Source organism: Mustela putorius, unplaced genomic scaffold (assembly GCF_011764305.1).
Source record: "Mustela putorius furo isolate JIRA1106 unplaced genomic scaffold, ASM1176430v1.1 tig00003858_pilon_pilon_pilon, whole genome shotgun sequence".
NCBI lineage: Eukaryota > Metazoa > Chordata > Mammalia > Carnivora > Mustelidae > Mustela > Mustela putorius.
In genome coordinates this window covers 8567612-8588158 of record NW_025422010.1, presented here as the reverse complement: position 1 = coordinate 8588158, position 20547 = coordinate 8567612, and the positions used below count along the sequence as shown (strand labels likewise).

At 44.1% G+C, this 20547-nt stretch overlaps 1 protein-coding gene across 1 annotated transcript in view; it reads left to right on the top strand.

The window, feature by feature from the left end:
• Positions 1–20547, top strand: part of RAB31 (RAB31, member RAS oncogene family) — a 127577-nt gene that overhangs the window by 95336 nt on the left and 11694 nt on the right. The window contains exon 6 of the mRNA XM_004742704.3: positions 16417–16526. Within this exon, the coding sequence (XP_004742761.1) occupies positions 16417–16526 (110 nt within the window). The remainder of the gene's footprint in view (positions 1–16416; positions 16527–20547) is intronic.

The following is a 20547-nucleotide window of genomic DNA, read 5'->3' as shown; positions in this document are numbered from 1 at the left end:
CAGCCGATCTGTCTGCTCCAGATTGTGCCCGCTGGTATGATTTTTCTGGGGAGTTAGCCAAACCTCTTTACTCCAGACCTTATTTAGAGCTTGACCTTCTTTTACTTTAATTCTAAAACATTTTTCCCTTCTGTAGTTGCCAGAAAGCTGTATTTTATTTTTCCTTGGGGCTTGGAGAGGGTGTAGATCTGACGTGCACGTGTAACCGTGGCCACAGGTGGAGGCAGTGTCCTCTAACGAACTTTGGTTCTGGAAGCTCGTAGGTCAGTAAGAAGAGGTATGCCTGGCCTGTTTGGAGAGTGTACTGGAATTTAAATGGAATTAACTCTATGAACTTGACGCAGCCCACTTGAAGCATGCGCGTACAGAAGTGCTTCACGGAGGACACGTCCTAACATCCCATCACTGTGTTTTATATGCTTCCATGTTCTCAAAGATGGATGAAGGTCTGAGCACACGATGCAGAGTCAAAGGCATTCAAAATCTCCTGGTCGGGTGAATTCAGGACTTCTGGCTTGTTTTATTAGGCACCTGATTTTTGTGGTATTTCTCTGACTATCTTGAGTTCTCGACAAAATGTCCTTGTGCCCAAGTGACTGTGAAATCTGCGGCCTGGAGGCAAACGGGAATCGGCCCCACTGTATGTAGCTCTGTCCAAGGACATACAACACACTGTAGGTGCTCGTCATTATCACTTTTCTTCCTGGCAGTGAAGATGTGCCTTGGAGAAAAGTTCCGATGCCCGCTGCCCGGGCAGGAGAGTATGCAGTTCCTGATGGGGCCTGAGAAACAAGGTTCCATCTCCCTCCCCACTGCTCCATTGCCAAGTTGGGGACATTCTAGGGAAATACAGAATTGAAAGAAAGTAGCAGAACTTCCACTGGATTGATCGTGTAGGACCTGAGAGGCCCGTGGACTAGAAGGGAGGGGCAGCCCAGAGCACACAGGAGAAGCTGTGTGATTTGTGTCGCTTCAATGGCAGAAGACACTGGCATCAGTGCCAAGCGGTGGTGGGTCATTGGACTTTCGAACAAGTAATGTGTGGCATGGGGCTCATTCCAGGTGGCTCTAAGGAGGGCAGCTTTGGCCTGGGGTCTAGAGAGAAAAGAAACCTTCTTTTCAGGAAGTCTGGGAGCCCACAAGAGACTGCCCAGCCTTGTCCTGGGTCTGGCAGAAAATTGGAGCAGATGAGTCTTGAAAAGAAAAAGAGAAGTAGGTCACCTTGCTTCAGTAGTTTGGAAAGTTCCATGAACATGAGACTCATGCCGATTCCAGAAACCTAGGTCCCGAGATTCTGATCCAACGGGCAGTGGCAGGCTGGGGATAGGTGAATTTTGTAAAGTGGTCCTTTTGCAAACTTCCAAGGGCCATCCTTGAAAAAGCACTATGTTAGGTGATAGGAGTTGATGATGGGGAAGAATGAGGTAGTGCAGAAAACTTGGGCATAGACCCAGGCTTGTGTGGGCCAAACCTTCTGGGGCCTCCCTCCCACCCTCCTGCCCTTAGGGAGAATGGAAACAGTGGCTCTCCAGCTTTCAGGATCCAGCACCCCTGACCCATCACCCTGTTACCCCTTTAGAAGCCGTTCCCATACTCTGGCCCCCTCTCTTTTGCATCTCACACTGAGAATTGCCAGAAGGAAAGATGTGGTGGGTTTGTCTCCATCTAATTAATATCAGGTTCCTGCTTAGGCCAGCACCTTGTGCCTCCTGGAACACTGGGACTTCTTCATATCCAGCCTGTATTGGCTGCCTTTAGCTTGGGCAAGGGATTAGGGTCACATGGCTGTGGTATTTTCACAAGAAAGCCTGCTCAGGAAGAATCGTCTGTTGTAGTTGGCAATGGGGGCAAGATCCTTCAGGTGTCAGAGGAAGGAAAGGAGATCCTATCCTCTCCTGGCCAGAACCCCCACCCCCACCCCTTCAAATTTCCCCATCAGCCTAGCAAACAAGCCTTGACCTGTAGCCATCATTGTAAGTACTTTCTTGGTAGAAATTACTTCCACCCTTGTCCTACCTCGTGTAGATCCCAGGCCTGTTTCTTTGGCTTGATCTTCTTTTCCTTATTTTGAACTCTTGGCCTTGTCTACAAATCCCCTTGGACTCCCCCAAACTCTTCTTGCCTTTCTTCATCATTTGGACATTGGATTTCTTGTAATGGATTCTAATTTGACCTGCTCTTCAAGCTTAGGTGTGTCCCACTGGCTTTTTTTGGAATCCCACACCTCACTGGTAGGTTAGAGCTGTAAACAAATCAGAAAGTGTGAGGGAGGGATCGTGGAGGAGAAGTGCTGATAGGAGAACTCCCCTCAAGCTTAAGATATTTTATCTTGCAAATGGTAGCCGTAGAAAGTTACCCAACCCAACTGATGATGGAGACAAGGGCTTGGAGATTGGAAGGGAGCTTCTACTCAGGGGGGTGGTGGGCTCTTAGGAACTGGAAATGGCTCCTTTATCACTAGCTCCCTCTGCCCAAGGTTCCTCCCATCCCCTGTAGATATCACCCAGGAGTTAACCAGGGACCAAGTGTCCTCACGCCCCTCTTGGAATCAGGGTCTCCAGGCTCTGGTATCTCTTAGCACAACACTGAGAGAGATTGGAGGAGCTGCTCTCAGTGGGGCAAGACACTCCCTGAAGTAAAGAGGTGATAGTCCAAGAAAAGAAAATTCGAGGTCTAAGTGGAACTCAGTTATAGTAGAAGGAAGGAAATTGGTCCTCTCAGTGTTTAACTAAAATTAACAAGTAATTTTTGGTAGTTTTTGTGTGTGTGCAGCAACGTTCTATGGGAAGTACAAGAAAAGAGAGGAAAGTATTTTCCATAGAGCTATTTGCGTCTATTTGGAAAGCCAAGAGTAGTTTGCATGGGAGGAAACGATCTAACGAGTAAATACAAGACTATATTTAATAAAGCTCCAAATGTCATGGTGCAGAAGAGACAAAAGAATTCAGGAAAAGGGAAGTCTGTAGTCATCTGGAGTGATTTGGAAAGGCTTACGGATGAAGTGTGCCCTCAGCTGCCCTGTCAGGGATCAGTCAGGTAGGAGGAAATTCCAGGAAGGGAAGGTAATGGACAGAGGCATGGAGGTGGGAGGGAGTTCGGCATGTATTATGGAGGAGAGATCCTGAAGAACACTTACTTACCTTACCCTTTGCCTGGGGAAGGGCGGGAGATACAAGGATACTGAGGGGATAGTTTATGCCTGGCTTAAAAGAATGAAGAGTGAGTGAGTGGAGCTGGGGCTTCTTCCTCCTACGTGCCCATCTCTTGTACCCCTGACACCATTCTTTGCCTGCCAGTCATGGCCCTATTGTCTCCTGAGCCTATGTGGCCTCAGGCTCCTTTGTAACAATGCTTCCTGTGGTTATCACCAGGTAAGGAGATGAAATGTACTTGCCAGCCTCAAGGCAAGGGCTGTGGGAGCCATTCTAGATTCTTGAGCAAGCGATTGGTACAATCTCCTGTGTGAGAGCTGGAGGGAGACCTGGACTTGGCAGCCAGGATGATCCTCCTACAGCTTTCCCACAAATACACCGACCACGTCTGCAATCACCAGGCATTGGTTGTTTCAATTTTTTGGATCAACCTGAGGCCTTTAGCAGATAAAGATACATCTGGAAATAAATGTTTTTTGTGTTTGTGTGTGTGTGTGTGTGTGTGTGTGTGTGTGTGTGTTTTGCTAAGAATATATACATTGCTTTTATTTCTTATATATGCCTCCAAAACTCACTCCCATCTTGATGGTGGACCAAAAAGGAGTATAAGAGTTTGTTTAATATGATACAAAACAAGTAATGGAACTCGAGATGCTGGATCATGAAAATCCAGCTTATTCCAAATACTAAAGCCCAAAAGCCAAGGAATATCAAAAGCCACCATGGAAGGTCTGTAAATATCATGGCCAGTATTAAAATGCACACGATGTTTTCTGTATGTGAGATGAGTCAAGTGTGTGCTGCTAAGTGTGCATTTTGTGGTCCGAGATGCGCTTTTCCTTCTGATGCTGTGCCAGTGGGTGAACCCTTATCTGATGCTGGTATGGACATGGGACGGAAGGAACTGAAGGCTGAGCTCCGGGAGGGAGCCCAGCGAGGATGTCTGGAATTTTCCTTTTTTCCCCCTTGTAAACCTTTTGTTTTGGTTTTGCATTGGGGTGCCTGGGTTGCTCAGTTTTTAGGCGTCTGCCTTCAGCTCAGGTCATGATCCCGGGGTCCTGGGATCGAGTCCCACATAGGACTTGTGTTCAGCGGGGAGCCTGCTTCTCCCTCCCCCACTCCCCCTGCTTGTATTCCCTCTCTTGCTATGTCTCTCTTTGTCAAATAAATAAATAAAATAAAAATCTTAAAAAAAAAAAAACAGAATAGTTTTGCATTTATAGAAATGTTGAAAATGTAGTATGAAGAGTTCCCATATAATTTTTTAAGATTCATTTATTGATTGATTGATTGATTTTAGAGGCAGGGAGAGGCAAAAGGAGAGGGAGGGAGAGTACCAAGCAGACTCCTTGCTGAGCATGGAGCTCGACAGGGGGTCTCAATTCCACAGCCCTGAGACCCAATCTGAGCTGAAACCAAGAGTCAAATACCCAAACAACTATGCCACACAGATGCCCCAATTTTCCCCTAGTATTAGCATCTTATATTACAGTAGGACATTTGTCACAACTAAGGAGCTGATTTTGATACTTCATTATTAACTAAAGTTCATACTTTATTCAGATTTCATTAATTTTTCCCTGATGTCCTTTGTTTTAGTTCTAAGATCCCATCCAGAATATCGAGTATCATAATACACTTAGTTGACATGACTCTGCAGGCTCCTCTGGGCTGTGATAGTTTCTCAGACTTTCTTTTTTTTCTGATGACCTCAATAGTTTTACGGGTCCTGGTTGGGTATTTTGGAGAATATCTCTCAATTAGAGTTTGTCTGACATTGTTCTCATGATTAGACTGGGGCTATGGGTTTGGGTGAGGAAGACCACAGTGGTAAAGTGCTATTTTTATTACTTACTAATTACCACTGGTGATGCTGACCTTGGTTACCCAGCTGAGGTAGTGTTTGTCAGGTTTCTGCACCATACATTTACCTCCCCCTACTTTCCCTACTGCTCTCTTGGAAGGAAGTCTATGTGCACACTCAAAGGGTAGGGATTACGCTCCCCCTCCTGGAGAGACAGATCTAGGGATGCCTGGATGGCTCAGTCAGTTAAACGTCTGCCTTTGGCTCGGGTCATGATCCCAGGGTCCTGGGATCTATCCTGCATGGGGCTCCTTGCTCAGCAGGGAGCCTGCTTTTCCCTCTGGCTGCTGCTCCCCCTGCTTGTGCTCTCTCTTTCTTTCAAATAAATAAGTAAAATCTTTAAAAGAAAAGAGAGAGAGAGGAATATCCACATACATTATTCAGAATTCTTCTGCAGATGAAATTTGTCACTTCTACCCACTTAACTAGTTTATTCAGCCATTTATTTATATCAGTGTGGACTCACAGATATTTATTTTATGCGTTAGGTTATACTGCAGTACTGTGTTATCTCATCTGTTGCTCCAACGGTTCCAGCTTTGGCCACTGGGAGTTCTTTCTTTTGGCTCCTGTGTCCCTTTAACATATGCTTATCATTTGGGTTTTTAGGCACTTCCTTCCTTTCTGGCATAACAAGATGTTATGGACTCATCCTGCATATTTTGGGCTTCGGCCCTAGAATCAGCCATCTCTCCAAAGAGCTCTGGTTCTTCTTATTGAAGAATGGTATTTAAAAGCCAAAATATGGGCTGTATTGGCTCGTTGACACTAGGGTGTCACTGGTTCTAGGACCTTAGAGCAAGTGGAGCTAGGAAATGCAGTATGTCTACTTGCTCAAGTGTGCATGCATTTTTGTCAGTTGGCCCTTGGACAGCATGGGGGTCAGTGGTGCTGACCCCCCATTCCACCTGAAGTCTGGGTATAATTTTGACTTTCCAAAAATATAACTAGAAGCCTTATCGATAATAGAAACAGGTCATCAGCACATATTTCATATGTTATATGTATTATATACTGTATTCTTATAACAAAGCAAACTAGAGAAGAGAAAATGTTATTAAGGGAATCATAAGAGAAAATACATTTATGAGTACAGTATAGTATTTAGGTACAAAGACCTGTGCCCCTCAAATCATGTTGCTCAAAAGTCAACTGTAATTATTTCTACATCTATCCATCTGCATCTATAGTGAGATAAACATAAGTTCATTTTGATGCCTCTGGATTCTAAAATCAGAAGCACATAGTTCATTTTAACCTTCGTTAGGGGGCAGGGGAAGGATGTTTTCTGAAGTCATCAACAGATGTAATCGCTTTTCAGCCTTTTGGCTAAGACCAAGTGTAAAGTCATCAACAGATGTGTTATAAAGCAGAGTGGCAAGATTTTTGTTCTTAGAGATTTTCTTAGAAGATTCAATAATCTTTTTTTTTTTTTAAGATTTTATTTTTAAGTAATCTCCACACCCATCGTGGGACTCAAACTCACAACCCTGAGATCAAAAGTCATATGCTCTACCGACTGAGCCAGCCAGGCATCCCAGAGGATACAGTAATCTTTTTCCTTGCACTTTCCATGCTGCCCAAAGTTTCAGAGTTTCAAAATGTCACTTCTATTATGGATTATAGCCTCTTCAATGATTTCTTTGAAGCAGCACAATAATTACTTCTATTTTTATACTGTTCATGTAGGTAGTGGTTATTCTTCCTATGTGCCACATGCTATTATAAGTAGTTCACGATAATCTTCACAATCCTGTAAAAGAGTCTCTCTCCTTCTCCCGCCTTGATGAGGAAATTGAGACATGGAGGCTAAGGTGCTTGTGTCAGGTCTTGTACCTAAAAAGGTGTTGGTACAGCTTTACACCTGCCCATCTGTCCCGGAGCCCGTGTTCTTGACCATCATGCTCTATTGCATCTTATAAAAAGGACAAACACAATCCGTGAGGGAGAATCCTTTCCAAATGACCAAGGGAAGATGGCAGCCGATCAGCTTCTCCTCAGAGGGTTTGAAACTCTTTCCTGTGGTTCTCTCCGGCCTTCTTAGGACTAGCTTCAACTTTGGTCTGGAGAAAGGGGTCTTAAGAAGCAAAGGAATGGCCAGGTCTCCCTAAAGAACCTGTGTTTTCTTCTCCGTTCTCATTCAGTTCAAAGGCTGACATTTTCCATGAGAAACAATCCATTTAAGTCTGTGGCGAGAACCTGACACTGCTTGTTTGAACTCGACACCAGGAATGTGGCCCCAGGTGAATAGCAGTTATGGACACACATGAATAAGTAAGCCAGGTCCCATGAGAACAGAAACACTTCCCAGGGTGCACATGGTGAGGGCTTTAACTGTAAGCACTTATCTCGTTGTAAATGAAAGACCCATCAGGTCTTTGCTGCAAAGGTGGTAATTACTCTTTTTTTTTTTTTTTTTTTTTAAGTTCATTTGGTTTTAGTTCCACCTCACAGGGAAACCAATCTGGTTGTCTATAAGAACGAGCATTTTAAACATTTTAAATTTTGCTGCTTTAATTATTGCTAAACTGGTGGCCTCGTCAAATTGGTACACAGACCTCTTGCACAGTGAGAGAAAGTGTGAGCTAATGTGACACAACTTGCCCTGCTTATTCATTCAGTGGCTGCTTGAGGGAGTGGGGAGGGCTGAGGGCTGAGACCATTTCGTGGCTCACGGCAGCCTTTGCAGACAGCAGCCCTCCTCCGCTTGGTTCTGACAGAATGTTGTGAATGATTGCTACTGCTTTTGGCAAGAATACCTTAAACATGTTGGATGGTTTTGACAAAAAAGAATTCCACCAGACATTGAACAACCGCATCCTGCTCACTGTAACCTTGCCACTTCCTCCTAGCCTGCTTAGTTGGTCTTCTAAGCTTGACCTTGGAAGGGGGCCGTGGCTGGGGGAGAGAGGAACAATATAGGGCAAAAGTTGCTTTTTAAAAGATTTTCTTTATTCATTTGAAAGAGATAATGTGAGTGAGCACAAATGGCAGGAGGAGCACAGGGAGAGAGAAAAGCAGGGTCCCTGCAGATCAGGGATCCCCACTCCCACCCCTGAGGCAGGGTTCGATCCCAGGACCTGAGCCAAAGGCAGACGCTTAACTGACTGAGCCATCTAGGCATCCTGATAGGGCAAAACTTTTTAAGTGAAATGTTAACTGCTTTATTCCAGGAGTTTGGCAGAATATTAAATGCTTGGTTATTGCTGTTCTGGTGGTTTAGAAATAGAATATACATTCTAGAACAGACCCAGGCCACCAGAAAGTTTCTTTTGGGAAGAGCTCATGGGGCCACTCTTCTTTTATTTTATCACTTGTAAAATATTGCCTGAGACCTGTGTATTTGATTATGTCCTAGGTGTAGTCATCTTTTTTTTTTTTTAAGATTTCATTTATTTATTTGACAGAGAGATCACAAGTAGGCAGAGAGGCAGGCAGAGAGGTGAGGTGGAGCAGGCTCTCTGCCGAGCAGAGAGCCCGATGAGGGGCTTGATCCCAGGACACTGGGATCAGGACCGGAGCCGAAGGCAGAGGCTTTAACCCACTGAGCCACCCAGGCACCCCAGATGTAGTCATCTTAATACAGATTTCCAAACTCATGACTTCGTAGTATCAGATTGTGAATTGGATAGACTGAAGAAATAACAAACTCAGTGTTTTACAGTCCACCCCTTAGAAGAGTTATGCTCAAGCCATAGAATGCATAAGAAGCCGTTGGGAAGTTGCCCGAATACCTATTTCTGGGACTTGCCTAATGGGCCTTTCTGGTTCAGAATGGATCTTCTTTTCTAATGAGTCCAGAATAATCACGAAGACGGTGGTCTGTAGAACACACCTGAGAGATGAGTCCCTGAGAGAATTCATGGGCATCCTCTGAGGTTGTCTAGAGAAGGCTGAATTATGATTGCTCTGTGACCGACTATAGGAATCTTGAACGTTTGTCCTCATTTTGTCTTTGTTTTTAGCATCAACTTATGTGGTTGGTTTTTTTGTTTGTTTGTTTGTTTCTTTCAACTTAATGTGTTTAAGTTCTGGAAACTTCTTAGAGATTATGATTGTTCTGCATTTAAACTTCCATGAGCTCTTTGGAATACATGGTCATTCTGCCAACAGTGTGTGAGCATCACTTTTCCTCTCTCTCTGTGCTCTAACATTGCAGATACTAAACTTTTTCATCTTTGGCAATCTGATATATGAATCACGTGATCCTCATTTTCATGGGAGGTGTTTGAATTGTTAGCAGGACCAGGAAAACCAAGGTTGTCTAGTGCACAACTATTCTTCACCTATCTACAGATACTAACCAACTAGAAAATCAATCAAATCAATGTTAAAACCCACTTTATAATAGCAATACAAACCCCAAATACCTAGAAATAAGCTTTTCTGGTGTGTGTGTCCTTTTTAAATTTTGAAATATTTTAAATCCTAGGAATGAATTTAGCAAATAATGAGCAAGAACTATATAGATAAAACATACAAGCTGTGGTAGGACACAAAACATTTAAATCAATGAAAAGGTATACTTTTCCTTGGATAGGAAAACTCAGTATTGTAAAAATGTCAGTTTGCTCTAAATTAAACCACAAATTCACTGAGATTCCACTCAAATTACCAAAAAGACATTTAAAAAGCGTTTTACAAAATGATCCTAAAATTCATCTAGAAAAATAAACAGAGGGGCACCTGGGTTGGCTCATTTGGTTGAGCATCCAACTCTTCATGTCAGCTGAGGTCATGATCTTGGAGTCGTGATATCGAGACCCAGGTCAGGCTCCATACTGCGCAGAGTCTGCTTGGGATTCTTTCTCCCTGTCCCTCAGCCATTTCCCCTGTTCTTTTCTCTAAAATCAATCAATCAATCTTTTAAAAAAATAATAATAAATAGGTAGGAATAGTAATGAAGGGACAAATCCCAACAGATATTGATATCTATTTTAATGATTGAGTAAGAAAACAATATAGCATTGTCACAGAATTGCACAGAAAATCATTGAATAGATGAGACAATCAAGAAACAGGGTGAAATACATAGAGAAATTTAGTATATGATAAAGATAATTTTTAAATAAGTATAAAAAGGGATAGTTCAATAAGTGGTCTTGGGATAATTAACTAGTCACGGGGAAAATGAGAAAAAATAAATTGAAAGTGGGACGAGGATTTAAATGTAAAATAACAAAACCATAAAAGTTACAGAAAGCAGATGACTGTTAAAAATAATCTTGGAAGTTAGAATGAACTGTCTAATCATGACATAAAACTCAGAAAACATAGAGGAAAATAATAGAAAGTCTGACTACATAAAAACTTCCATGTGGCAAAGATCTGAACACAAAAGATAAGCTGAAGAAATGTGGAAAATATGTTACAAAGGACTAGGTTTCTTAATATGCAAAGAGCACTTACAAATAAATAAGAAAAAAATTCAAATCATGTGAACCAAAGTAGTTAAAGAACATGCATAAAATGTCACAAAGTAAGATATATTCATGCTTATGAAAAGTTACCATTTTTAGGGGCACCTGGGTGGCTCAGTCATTAGGCATCTGCCTTTGGGTCAGGTCATGTTCCCGGGGTCCTGGAATCAAGCCCCACATCAGGCTCCCTGTTCAGTAGAAAGCCTGCTTCTCCCTCTCCCTCTCTCTATCCCCCTGCTTGTGTTCCCTCTCTCACTGTCTCTGTCTCTCTCTGTCAAATAAAAAAAATAAAATCTTTAAAAAAAAAAAAGAAAAGAAAAGTTATTACTTTGAATACAAGTTACTCAGAATTAATGTCAGATTTTTTCATAGACAAAGACTTCAAAATACGAGGCAATTTAACTTTGGGGTAATTTATCAAAATTAATGTATTTAATGAGTTGGCTGATATAGCCTGTATTCACTCATTCTTCTGTGGAATAGCAATGACTGGCCCACAAGCCTTCTTGGACCATAAAATGAAGGGGTTGAGTCACATAAACCTGTGAAGGACCTTCAGATTCTGAAACAGTTAGTCTGAGCTTCCTGTTCACTTGTTTCCTCCATGTGCATCATTTCCTCAGTCTTTCTGGGGGCATTCTGTAAGAAAATGGTGCCATGCCACCATCCTTGTTGATATAGCTTTGCAGCAACTGATTAAAGAAACACTGATATCGCACTGATTAAGTTCTGAGGATTGTTTTGAGCACTTTATAATATCAAATTTCTTAACATGTAGAATTGCTATAAAGCATTCATCCCATCTGGTAGAATGAGGGGCATAAGACCTAGGGCAGGGGAAGTACCGTGGGAGTCACCTATCTCTATTGACTTCCAGGAGGAACCCATGGAACTGAACCTTCCTGATGAACCCCTAGGGGGGGACAGCATCATTCTGCCTTTAGTCTACCTTAAGCTTTGAATGCCCTCCCTCTCAGGTAGGGCTTCAGGAATTCCTTCTTGGGGTGGTTGCCCTCCTCTTCCTCTGCCATCAATGGGGGAGGATCACGGAGAATTAAACACCTTTGAAATTAGAATGACTCAGCTGCCATGTTACCAGGTTACCTCTTGAACAACGAAACAAGGACCCTTGCTGGGCAGTGCAGCCGTTGAAAACTCTGGAGCCCACAAGAATGCTGTTTTGTGACCTCCTCCCCTATGGAGAGCCTCCCAGCGCTGTAGCCTGCTCCGGCCTCTGCCTGGGTCTGAGACACGTGACAGGCCGCTGTGTGGGCCACGCCGAACTATAAGCTGATTAACATCAGACCTGGGTTAAAAGAAGACTCCCCTTCTGTGTGTTTCCACCCTAAGCCTGAGCCATATTGCTCTCTCTCCCCATCACTCTGCTCTTGGTCCCGACCCTGACTCTGGTCTCTTCTGATGTCCCTTGAATTTAGTGTTTTCCTGGGGAAGGGATGGTAGCCTCCCCTGATGTCCAGCTTTCCCACTTTCTCTGCCTTTAATGTCTTCCGTTGGCTCTGCATCCTGGCCACTGTGCCTGCCTGTGGCTGCTTTCCGGTGCGGGGTAGGATGTCAGACAGTTGAGAAAGAAACCCTCAGGGGCGTCTGGGTGGCTCAGTGGGTTAAAGCCTCTGCCTTCAGCTCAGGTCATGGTCTCAGGGTCCTGGGATAGAGCCCTGCATCAGGCTCTCTGCTCAGCGGGGAGCCTGCTTCCTCCTCTCTCTCTCTCTGCCTGCCTTTCTGACTACCTGTAATCTCTGTCTATCAAATAAATAAATATTTTTTTTTTAAAGAAAGAAACCCTCGGTGACGCTGATATGTAAGGTAGGGGCTAAAGGGGCAGTTGTGGGAAGGGTGCCAAGGGAGAAGGATGCCCCATCTACACTTCTTGCACTTCCTGGCTGGTTGGCAGTAAGTCTTTTTTCTTTTTTTTTTTTTTTAAGATTTTATTTATTTGAGACAGAGAGAGAACGAGCAGGGGTTGGGGCAGAGGGAGAGGGAGAAGCAGAGTCCTTGCTGAGTAGGAAGCCTGACTAGGACTTCGATCCCAGGACCCTGGTTCATGACCTGAGCCAAAGACAGAGGCTTAACCGAGTCACCCAGGTGCCCCTGGCAGTTACTCTTCTGGGTTATTTCTGGGAGTCCAGAATTCTGTACACAGGTTGGTCTAGAAAGTCAAAAAACCGTTTTTCCCATCAAAATTGATTAGCTGTGTTTACGCTCTGGCTTGGGAAAATTAGTTTCAATCTACCTGTTCCAATGCCTAGCACAATGTCCAGTATATGGCAGACACTTGGTAAATGTTTGTTGAAAAAAAAATGAACGAAAGCCATTAGATGCCATAGTCTCATGCAAGCCTAATGACAGAAGACCAGTGATGGCCTCCTTCTAGCTGTGGGTGGCGGGCCTACCCTGACATGCTGCTGGGGGCGTTCCCAGTGGTTTCTATTTTACCTGCAAGAGGTCCCAAGGAAGGAAATTCTCACCTTTTTAAGGCTCTTCCTTCAGACTAGTTGTGTGTAGTTGTGCCTGTTTGTTCCAATGATAATTTGCCGATGCCACCAGGCGTCTGGTGTTTAAATTCCAATAGTTACTACACGGAGTCAGCACAGATCCCACAGATTAAGGTCTCAGCCCTTCAGGACTGTCCCTCCCTCCACTTCAGATGCCAGATGAAGGTCTTGGGTATCCCCAAGTTAACCTCACTTCTTCCCAGCAGACTACCAGTTTGGGGGCTCTTAGGTCCCCTCCACAGAAGGTTTGATAGTTCAGTAGAACAGAGTTCTATGCACTCAGGAAAGCACTAGATTTAGGATTATAGGTTCCTCTAAAGAATACAAGTCAGGACCAGGCAAAGGGAAGAGATGCATAGAGCAAGGGGCTCCCAGCCCCTCCGTATGTTCACTGAGTCCAACCCCTCAAGCCCTGTGCTCAAGAGTTTTCACGGAGGTTTCCTTACTTAGTCATGATTAATTAAATCTCCAATTCTCCTGTCCCCAGGGTTGGAGAGTGGGGCTGAAAATTTCAACTCTCTAATCACGGGGTTGGGTCCTCTGGCAACCAATCCCTATCTGAAACTCAGGTTTGGCATATTGGAGCTCTTTACGAATAACAAAGGACACACCTATTACCTAGGTAACTTCGAATAACAAAGGACACACCTATTACCTAGGTAACTTCGTGGTTTCAGGAACTCTGTGCCAAGGAGCAAGGAGAAGGGAAATACCTATTTTTTTATACCACAGTAGAGGGAACCTGTTTTGACAGACTCAAGAGTGGTTGGTCCTTCAGATTTCAATTCATTGTTAGAGGGACTTCCACTGGCCCTCCAGGCTGAGTAAGAACCTGTTCTTCAGAGGACGGGATATGCCCTTCCGTTGCCTCCGCCCCTGACTCCGGTGCCTTACAGTTTGAGGATCTTTCGAACCCCACATTTTTTCTGTCTATAAAGATCCAAAGAATGGCCTCTGGAATGTGGGTGCCAATTGGGTGTCAAGGTCTGATGGGAGCAAAGGGGGCAGAGCCAGAGGGTCTTAGACCCTGCCTCCAGCCCAGACTCACTGTGTCATTTTGGGAAAATAATTTATTTCATAAGACCGTCTCTAAACACGGAGGAAGTGTGAGGACATGCTTTTCTTATCTGTCCATTTCCGGGTGCAGCGTGTAGACTGTGAGACGGTGAACCTCCCGCCCCCAGGCTTACAGTTATGCTAGGATGGACATTTTGGACTCTGTAGCAAAGTGACTTTGTTCTTGCCTTAATCTTGGCAAAACCTATTTCACTCCTCTTTGTCTCACAAAGGGACTAAGGAGAGGTGGGCTAGGGAAGCATGTGACTGTAATCTGCTCTCAACCTGAGGGGTCTCCAAGGCCTCCTTGATGGCCAGACGCGCCCCTACCCCCAGGCGGAGATTAGCAAGGCACACCCTGTCTTCCCTGAACCTCATTTGGGTAGAGATGAGCCCCACCCTTCTATCTGTGCTTTGATAAAGACTGCCGGGAAGAAATAAAAAGTAGGGTAACATGCCCAATTGAACGCTGAAAAACACTTTTCTAGGGTGTTTCAAATGTAAAATTCATTGCCACCAAAAAACTCAAGTTTCTTTTTTTCCTCCCTTCAATCTTTGTGAGAGGCCTGTGGTTTGTCTGTTGGAAACAGTAGAGAGGGCAGCTTAAGAAGCATAGCTTTTCCCAGTGGGTCTTTGGAAAGAAAGATGATGGCGGTACAGATTGTAACGGACAGAACTCAGGAGACTTCTTTTCTCTGGTTTGGAATCCTGGGGCCCCTGCCTTTACTATGGTAGCCTCTCCTCGAGCCCTTTTCCATCAAACTCCTGAAAAGTCCTCCTCTCATTTGATGTGGGTTCTATAATGAATTTAAATGCCAAGGATGGATTTCCCCAGTAACTTTATAATCCAGTTATAGCCTTTTTGGAGGCATTTGGAGGGCTGGAGAGAAGGGAAGGAGTTGGGAGGGGGATACAGTCTCTTTACCCCGCTCCCAGTTTTGATTTTCAGTCCGCCTTTCTGCTTTTCCTGTAGCCATCTGTCTAGGCCAGCGTTGTATTCTCCCCCGCCCACAGCCTTCCAGAGCTTCCAAATTCTTCGCCTCCCTCCCCACTCCTGTTTCTGTGGTGTACCGTTTTTCCCTAGAATGTGGGGCTGACCCTGTTGCCGTCTTGTTCTTTAGTGGCCGCTGGGCATGAGACAGGTGTCGGGGGTGTCTGTCGGCCTCTCTGCCGGCATTGCTGCTGGCGACCCCCTCCCTTCTCAGCTCCATACTGACCTTCTCTCCATTCTGACGCCGTATCATTCCGTTGTGAATCCGTATACTTCCTGTACTCTGTACACTTCCCGTACTTCTGTATACTTCCTGCACTTCTGTACACTTTCTGTACTCTGTATACTTCCTATACTTCTATAAACTACCTACATTCATATACTTCTGTACACTTTCTGTGCTACTTGTGTACACTTCCTGTACATCTGTACACTTTCTGTACTTTTGTACACTTTCTGTACTTCTGTACCTTCCTGTACTTCTGTACTTTTGGTACTTCTGTACTTCCTGTCATTCCAAGTGCTTTATTGCCTTTATTATCCGCATATTGCAAATGTTACAATGTTGTGAGTTAGAGTAACCATGGAAGTTTGTCTTTGCTCTCAAGGGTAGGTTCCAGAAGGCAGGGATTACTGTTTTCTCTAGCACCTACAAGAGAGACTGGCGTATAATAACCACTCAATAAATATTTGTTGAATAAATGACTAAACTTCTGGGGGAACAGGAACGATGTCTTTTTAATCTTCAGAGCCACCACAGCATCTTCCTATTAAAAATAGGTCAGTAAATGTCTTTCTAGGTTATTCATTTAAATAGAGTTCATGCCCTAACATCTTTGCAGGAAGAGACTTTTACAGGCAAAAGTCCGGTTCGGTCCTATTGCGTCACAGCCTTTAGCTATAACCATGGTCATTTCCAGACATTCACATCCTGTTGCATATTCTCGCTGACATGTGAAAGACAAAATGCACAAAGTTCTGCAAGAGCATGTGTGTTGCAGGACTGTGCACATGTGTGTTCATGCACATACACACAGACAAGTTAAAAAAACGATGAGTCATTTTTTATGGGAAAAGAATTGAAATCAGCCCGAACTCTGCAAGCTGAAATGGATGTGGCCATCTTCCTAACGAGTTTTTCTAATGTTCTAGAATTCTTTCCTTCAGTGGAACTGGGCACAGCATTTTACATATGGAGGGTGGGGAAGGTCTTATAATTCCATGGATACCAGTGACCAGGTTTTAAACTTTCACCATTTTCACAAATACTAGCTCTCAGTATTTGCCAAGAGACCGAGTGGTTATTCAACAGGACTTAGATAAAGGAGCTGTTTCTGCATGAGCTTCCTGTTTGATTTTTTGGGGTTTTGTATTATACAAATGAGCATTCATTTCTGTCTGGGTGTGACCTCTTTTCTAGGGAAGTTCCCTTGAAGGACGCTAAGGAATATGCTGAATCCATAGGTGCTGTTGTGGTTGAAACAAGCGCGAAAAATGCTATTAATATCGAAGAGCTCTTTCAAGGAATCAGTAAGTACCTGAACTGCGTTTTTGGCTTTGCTTACGTTTGTATGCTTCTGAGAGTCACAGGATACAATCCCGGGGTGCCACCTAAGAGCTTTCCCTCTGTGGGACTCTGTCTGGTGCCATGGATATAGAACTTGGAGTCTGCACTTGTTACTCCTGACCTATGTACGGAGATTAGGAATCTCCATAGTTCTTGTGCCTTAACCTGTCGATTCTCTGTTTTATGAATCAAAATGAAATAAGTGTGTTGCAAAAGAAGTCATCATGATTAGAAAAGTGTATGTGGGTTTTTTTTTATTTTTTTAGATTTTATTTATCTATTTGACAGAGAGAGACATAGCGAGAGAGGGAACACAAGCAGGGGGAGTGGGAGAGGGAGAAGCAGGCCTCCCACTAAGCAGGGAGCCTGATGCAGGGCTCAATCTCAGGACTCGGGGATCATGACCTGCGCTGAAGGCAGACGCTTAATGACTGAGCCACCCAGGCGCCCCATGGTGTGTGTTTTGTAGCATGTTGTGTTAATATGTTGAGGGGGAGAGAAATACAACAGACAGTGATAAGGTGTAGGAAATTCAAGTCACGTGTTAAACGGAATGATTCTAGGTAAACAAAATAAAGGAAACTTTTGGTAATTCCTTTCGCCTGGTGGTCATCAAAAAAAATGAGTCTCCATCCCACAAGAACTGAAATTGGGAATTAGGCGGACAGTCAATTCTTCTCATTTCTAATTAGCCAGTTAATGGCAGGGAAGGTGGCCCCTTCTTTTGTCTCCTGTTCTGGGTCACATTATCATTCCCTTTCTTTATGCTCTTCCCCATAAATAACCTTTATCTAGGACCTGTGCTCCAGCTGATGGCCAGATTTCCCCTTCACAACTTCTTTGGTAAAAATGTTCTGCATTGGGTCCCCTCAGAGAGCTTCTTGCTGCCCGCTGTCTTGGGAGACTGTCCTGGGATGTCCCCAGAGCATAACAGGGGACTTCACCCAAGTATCAACCTTTCCTGATGGGCTGGGACTCCGAGGCCTGGGGTACCCGCCTTAGGAAGAGTCGAATCCCTGAACAGTTGGCAGTTGTTCTCAAAGGTCTTATCTGGTTCCAGATAATTCCAGAAGGGAATTCCAGAGGGGAAACTGATGGTTTGATCTCTCTTCTGCCTGCGGTCATTGTTGGCGGGGCACTCAAAGTTAGAGGGGCTGTCACTTCCCAGAACTGATCTGATTTCCTTTTAACCGGTTTTGGTTCATTACACTAGGCTCCAAGAACACATAGCAGGGATTATTTTGTTTGTTTCTCTTGGCTTGATGGGGAATTTCACTTGGAGAGGGGGAACTCTGACATGGGCTACTTACATGATACAGAAATACACAAAAACACACACAGCCCCAGTCTTATTGTTCACTGGGGTCCACATTACCTTTTCTCCCACCCTCCTTCAGAGGCGTCGTGTTCCTGCTGTTATTGTACACTCGCAACAGAACGATGTTCTCCAAACTCATTGACCTTAGCAGTTGAACTCCAGAATGCTAGGCTGTCATTTTAGGTTGGAAACCCTGGATCCCCAGACTCCTGCTCCTTCCTGAAAATGGGCCGTGGCCACAATGCTCGACTGTGAAGGGACTGCTCAGCTGCCTGCCCTCTGTTTCTGTGGAATGCTGGGTGACATCTTAGAGCTTTTGTCCTGAACTCATTCCATTAACCTCATTTTCCCTCCTGTCAAACTCTTTTCCAGGGGCGTTCGGCTTTTCTGGTATGTTAGGCAAGTATTCAACATTTTGTTTTGATTAAAGGTTTTAATTAGTGAAGCCAGATAGCTCCTGAGGACTATGACATTGACCCCTTTCCTTCATGCAGCTCCTTATGCGTTCTGGAACCCTCTCCCCAGCACAAGCCCCTGGCAGGCAGGTGGTGCAGACGGCAGCGGCTAGGGAAGGAAGCACAGTGCTCTGCACCCTTGGAATTTGGCTTGAGGTTTCTGCCCGAGCTAGGAGACTTTCCAAGGTGTGCACAGATCATGATTAAAATAAAGGGGGAAATAGGAACCGTAAAGAAAAAAATAAGCCCAAGTGGCAAGTATTGATATCTTACCAGAAATATACCTCTTTGTATGGTGCATCTCTTCACCCACATGAGGTCTTTATGGCTCAAGGTGATGATGACATTGAGTAAGGAATTCCCAAGATCTTGGTGGTCTTCTTCACTGGAGAAAAAGCACATGTTTGCAGTGCCTGGGTGGCCCAGTTTGTTAAGGGTCTGCGTTCCGCTCCGGTAATGATCCCGGAGTCCCGGGATCGAGCCTCCCGCTCCTGGCTAAGCGGGGAATCTGCTTCTCCCTGTACACCTCCCCCAGTCATGGTCTCTCTCTCTCTCTCTCAAATAAACAGATAAAATCTTTAAAAAAAGAAAGAGAGAAAGAAAGAAAGAGCGAGCATGTGTTTTCTTTAAAGCACTGGGTAATTATGGCTTCAAATTATGGCTTCAAATAATTAATTCCTATATAAGCCATAGAGTAGATGTACCACCTCATCTTCTATGTCAAATAAACAATTATTTCTCTCGCATTATACACGGCCTGCTGCAAGACCTCTAGCCGCATGTATCCTGTAAGCGCTGGTGCCTCTTTACTCCTTCAGGTGAATTTCTTCAGAACAGTGTTGTAGCCTAATTACAGGTTAATTTAAAATGCAGTACCAAGTACACCTAAATACACTGCAGCAGACATTTCGTTTATTTTCCTTTTCCCTGTTCCTACTTGTATTACATGCGCTCCTCCCTGAGCTCAAAATAGAACGGGATATTGCTGACTTGTACACTCCCCAAAGCAATGTTCCAGAGACAAACGTGCCCAGGAGAAAAGATGCAATAAAAAAAAAAAAGTGGTGAGAATAAAGGCCCTTTGAAAAGGTATGCTTAAACAAAATTAATTCATACTGACTTGGAGGAAGAGACAGATGATTCTCTTCTATATTCCCAGAGTGTTCATAAACCAGAAAGAGACAACCATGTTTCCTAGGCATGAGTTAATGTACTTATGAACTGGAAATTGTTTAGCAACTATTATCTGTTTGTGAAGGCTGAAGCTACCTTGTAAAGGATTTGGGTACTGCCCTGTTTTGGGGGGTGGGGAGCTGGGCACAGCCTGTCCTCACGTGGTGTCCTCTGGTTGGCATTCCTCCATTTCCCAATCCTGGTTTTGGAGCTTCTTTACCCCGCTGTCTATGGCTCATTCTCCTCCATGCATTTCTCCCCACGGTTGTTCCTTTCTCTTTCTTGAGATCTTATACCTTTATTTGGAACATTGAGGCTTTCCTCCTTGAGCTGAAAGATAAAGAACTATTCTTGGCCAAGAAAATTTTGATACATTTGAGCATTTGGACTAGTGTATGAAAGCGCAAAGATACTCTGTTGCTATTTACTCTTGATGGTGTTACATATCAAAACCAAACTCCTGATGGTTTTCCTTGTGAAACTCCTCTCTCTGCTGGACTCTGGTCTTGGCAGGTGGGGTTCAGAGGTCTCGTGTCTGCTCCCCATCACGCTTCTTCTTTACCTCCTCCATCACACATCTGCTGTCTCAGACCCTGAATGTGATTCTCCTCCTTCCTCCTGGCCAATCACAATTCCTTGAAGGGTGCAGTTCCTATCTTTTTCCTTATGGAAATGTCATTGGCCCCAACTCTTTTGGGTGGTTCCCAAGGTTCCTTATGGCTTCCCCATCATTCTGACATTTGAACACATTTAAATGATGAAATTAAATGAACATGTTAAATGAATACTTTAAATGGTTCTCCAGATGCTTTAGGTGTATACCTACAACAAGGTCTCTGTGAGCAGATCTTACTGTCATATTCTCTGTAATGCTAAGATGAGTAAATAGGATAGGGCTGAATTCAGATTTTTGAGTTTGGATCTTCATCTTCCCTAATAATGTGCCAGAGGCAATATTTCAGTGTGATTGCTAGATCAAGAGAAATGCAGCTGTCCTACTATGGGAACTTAATGATGGATTATCCCAGTCCATTGGAC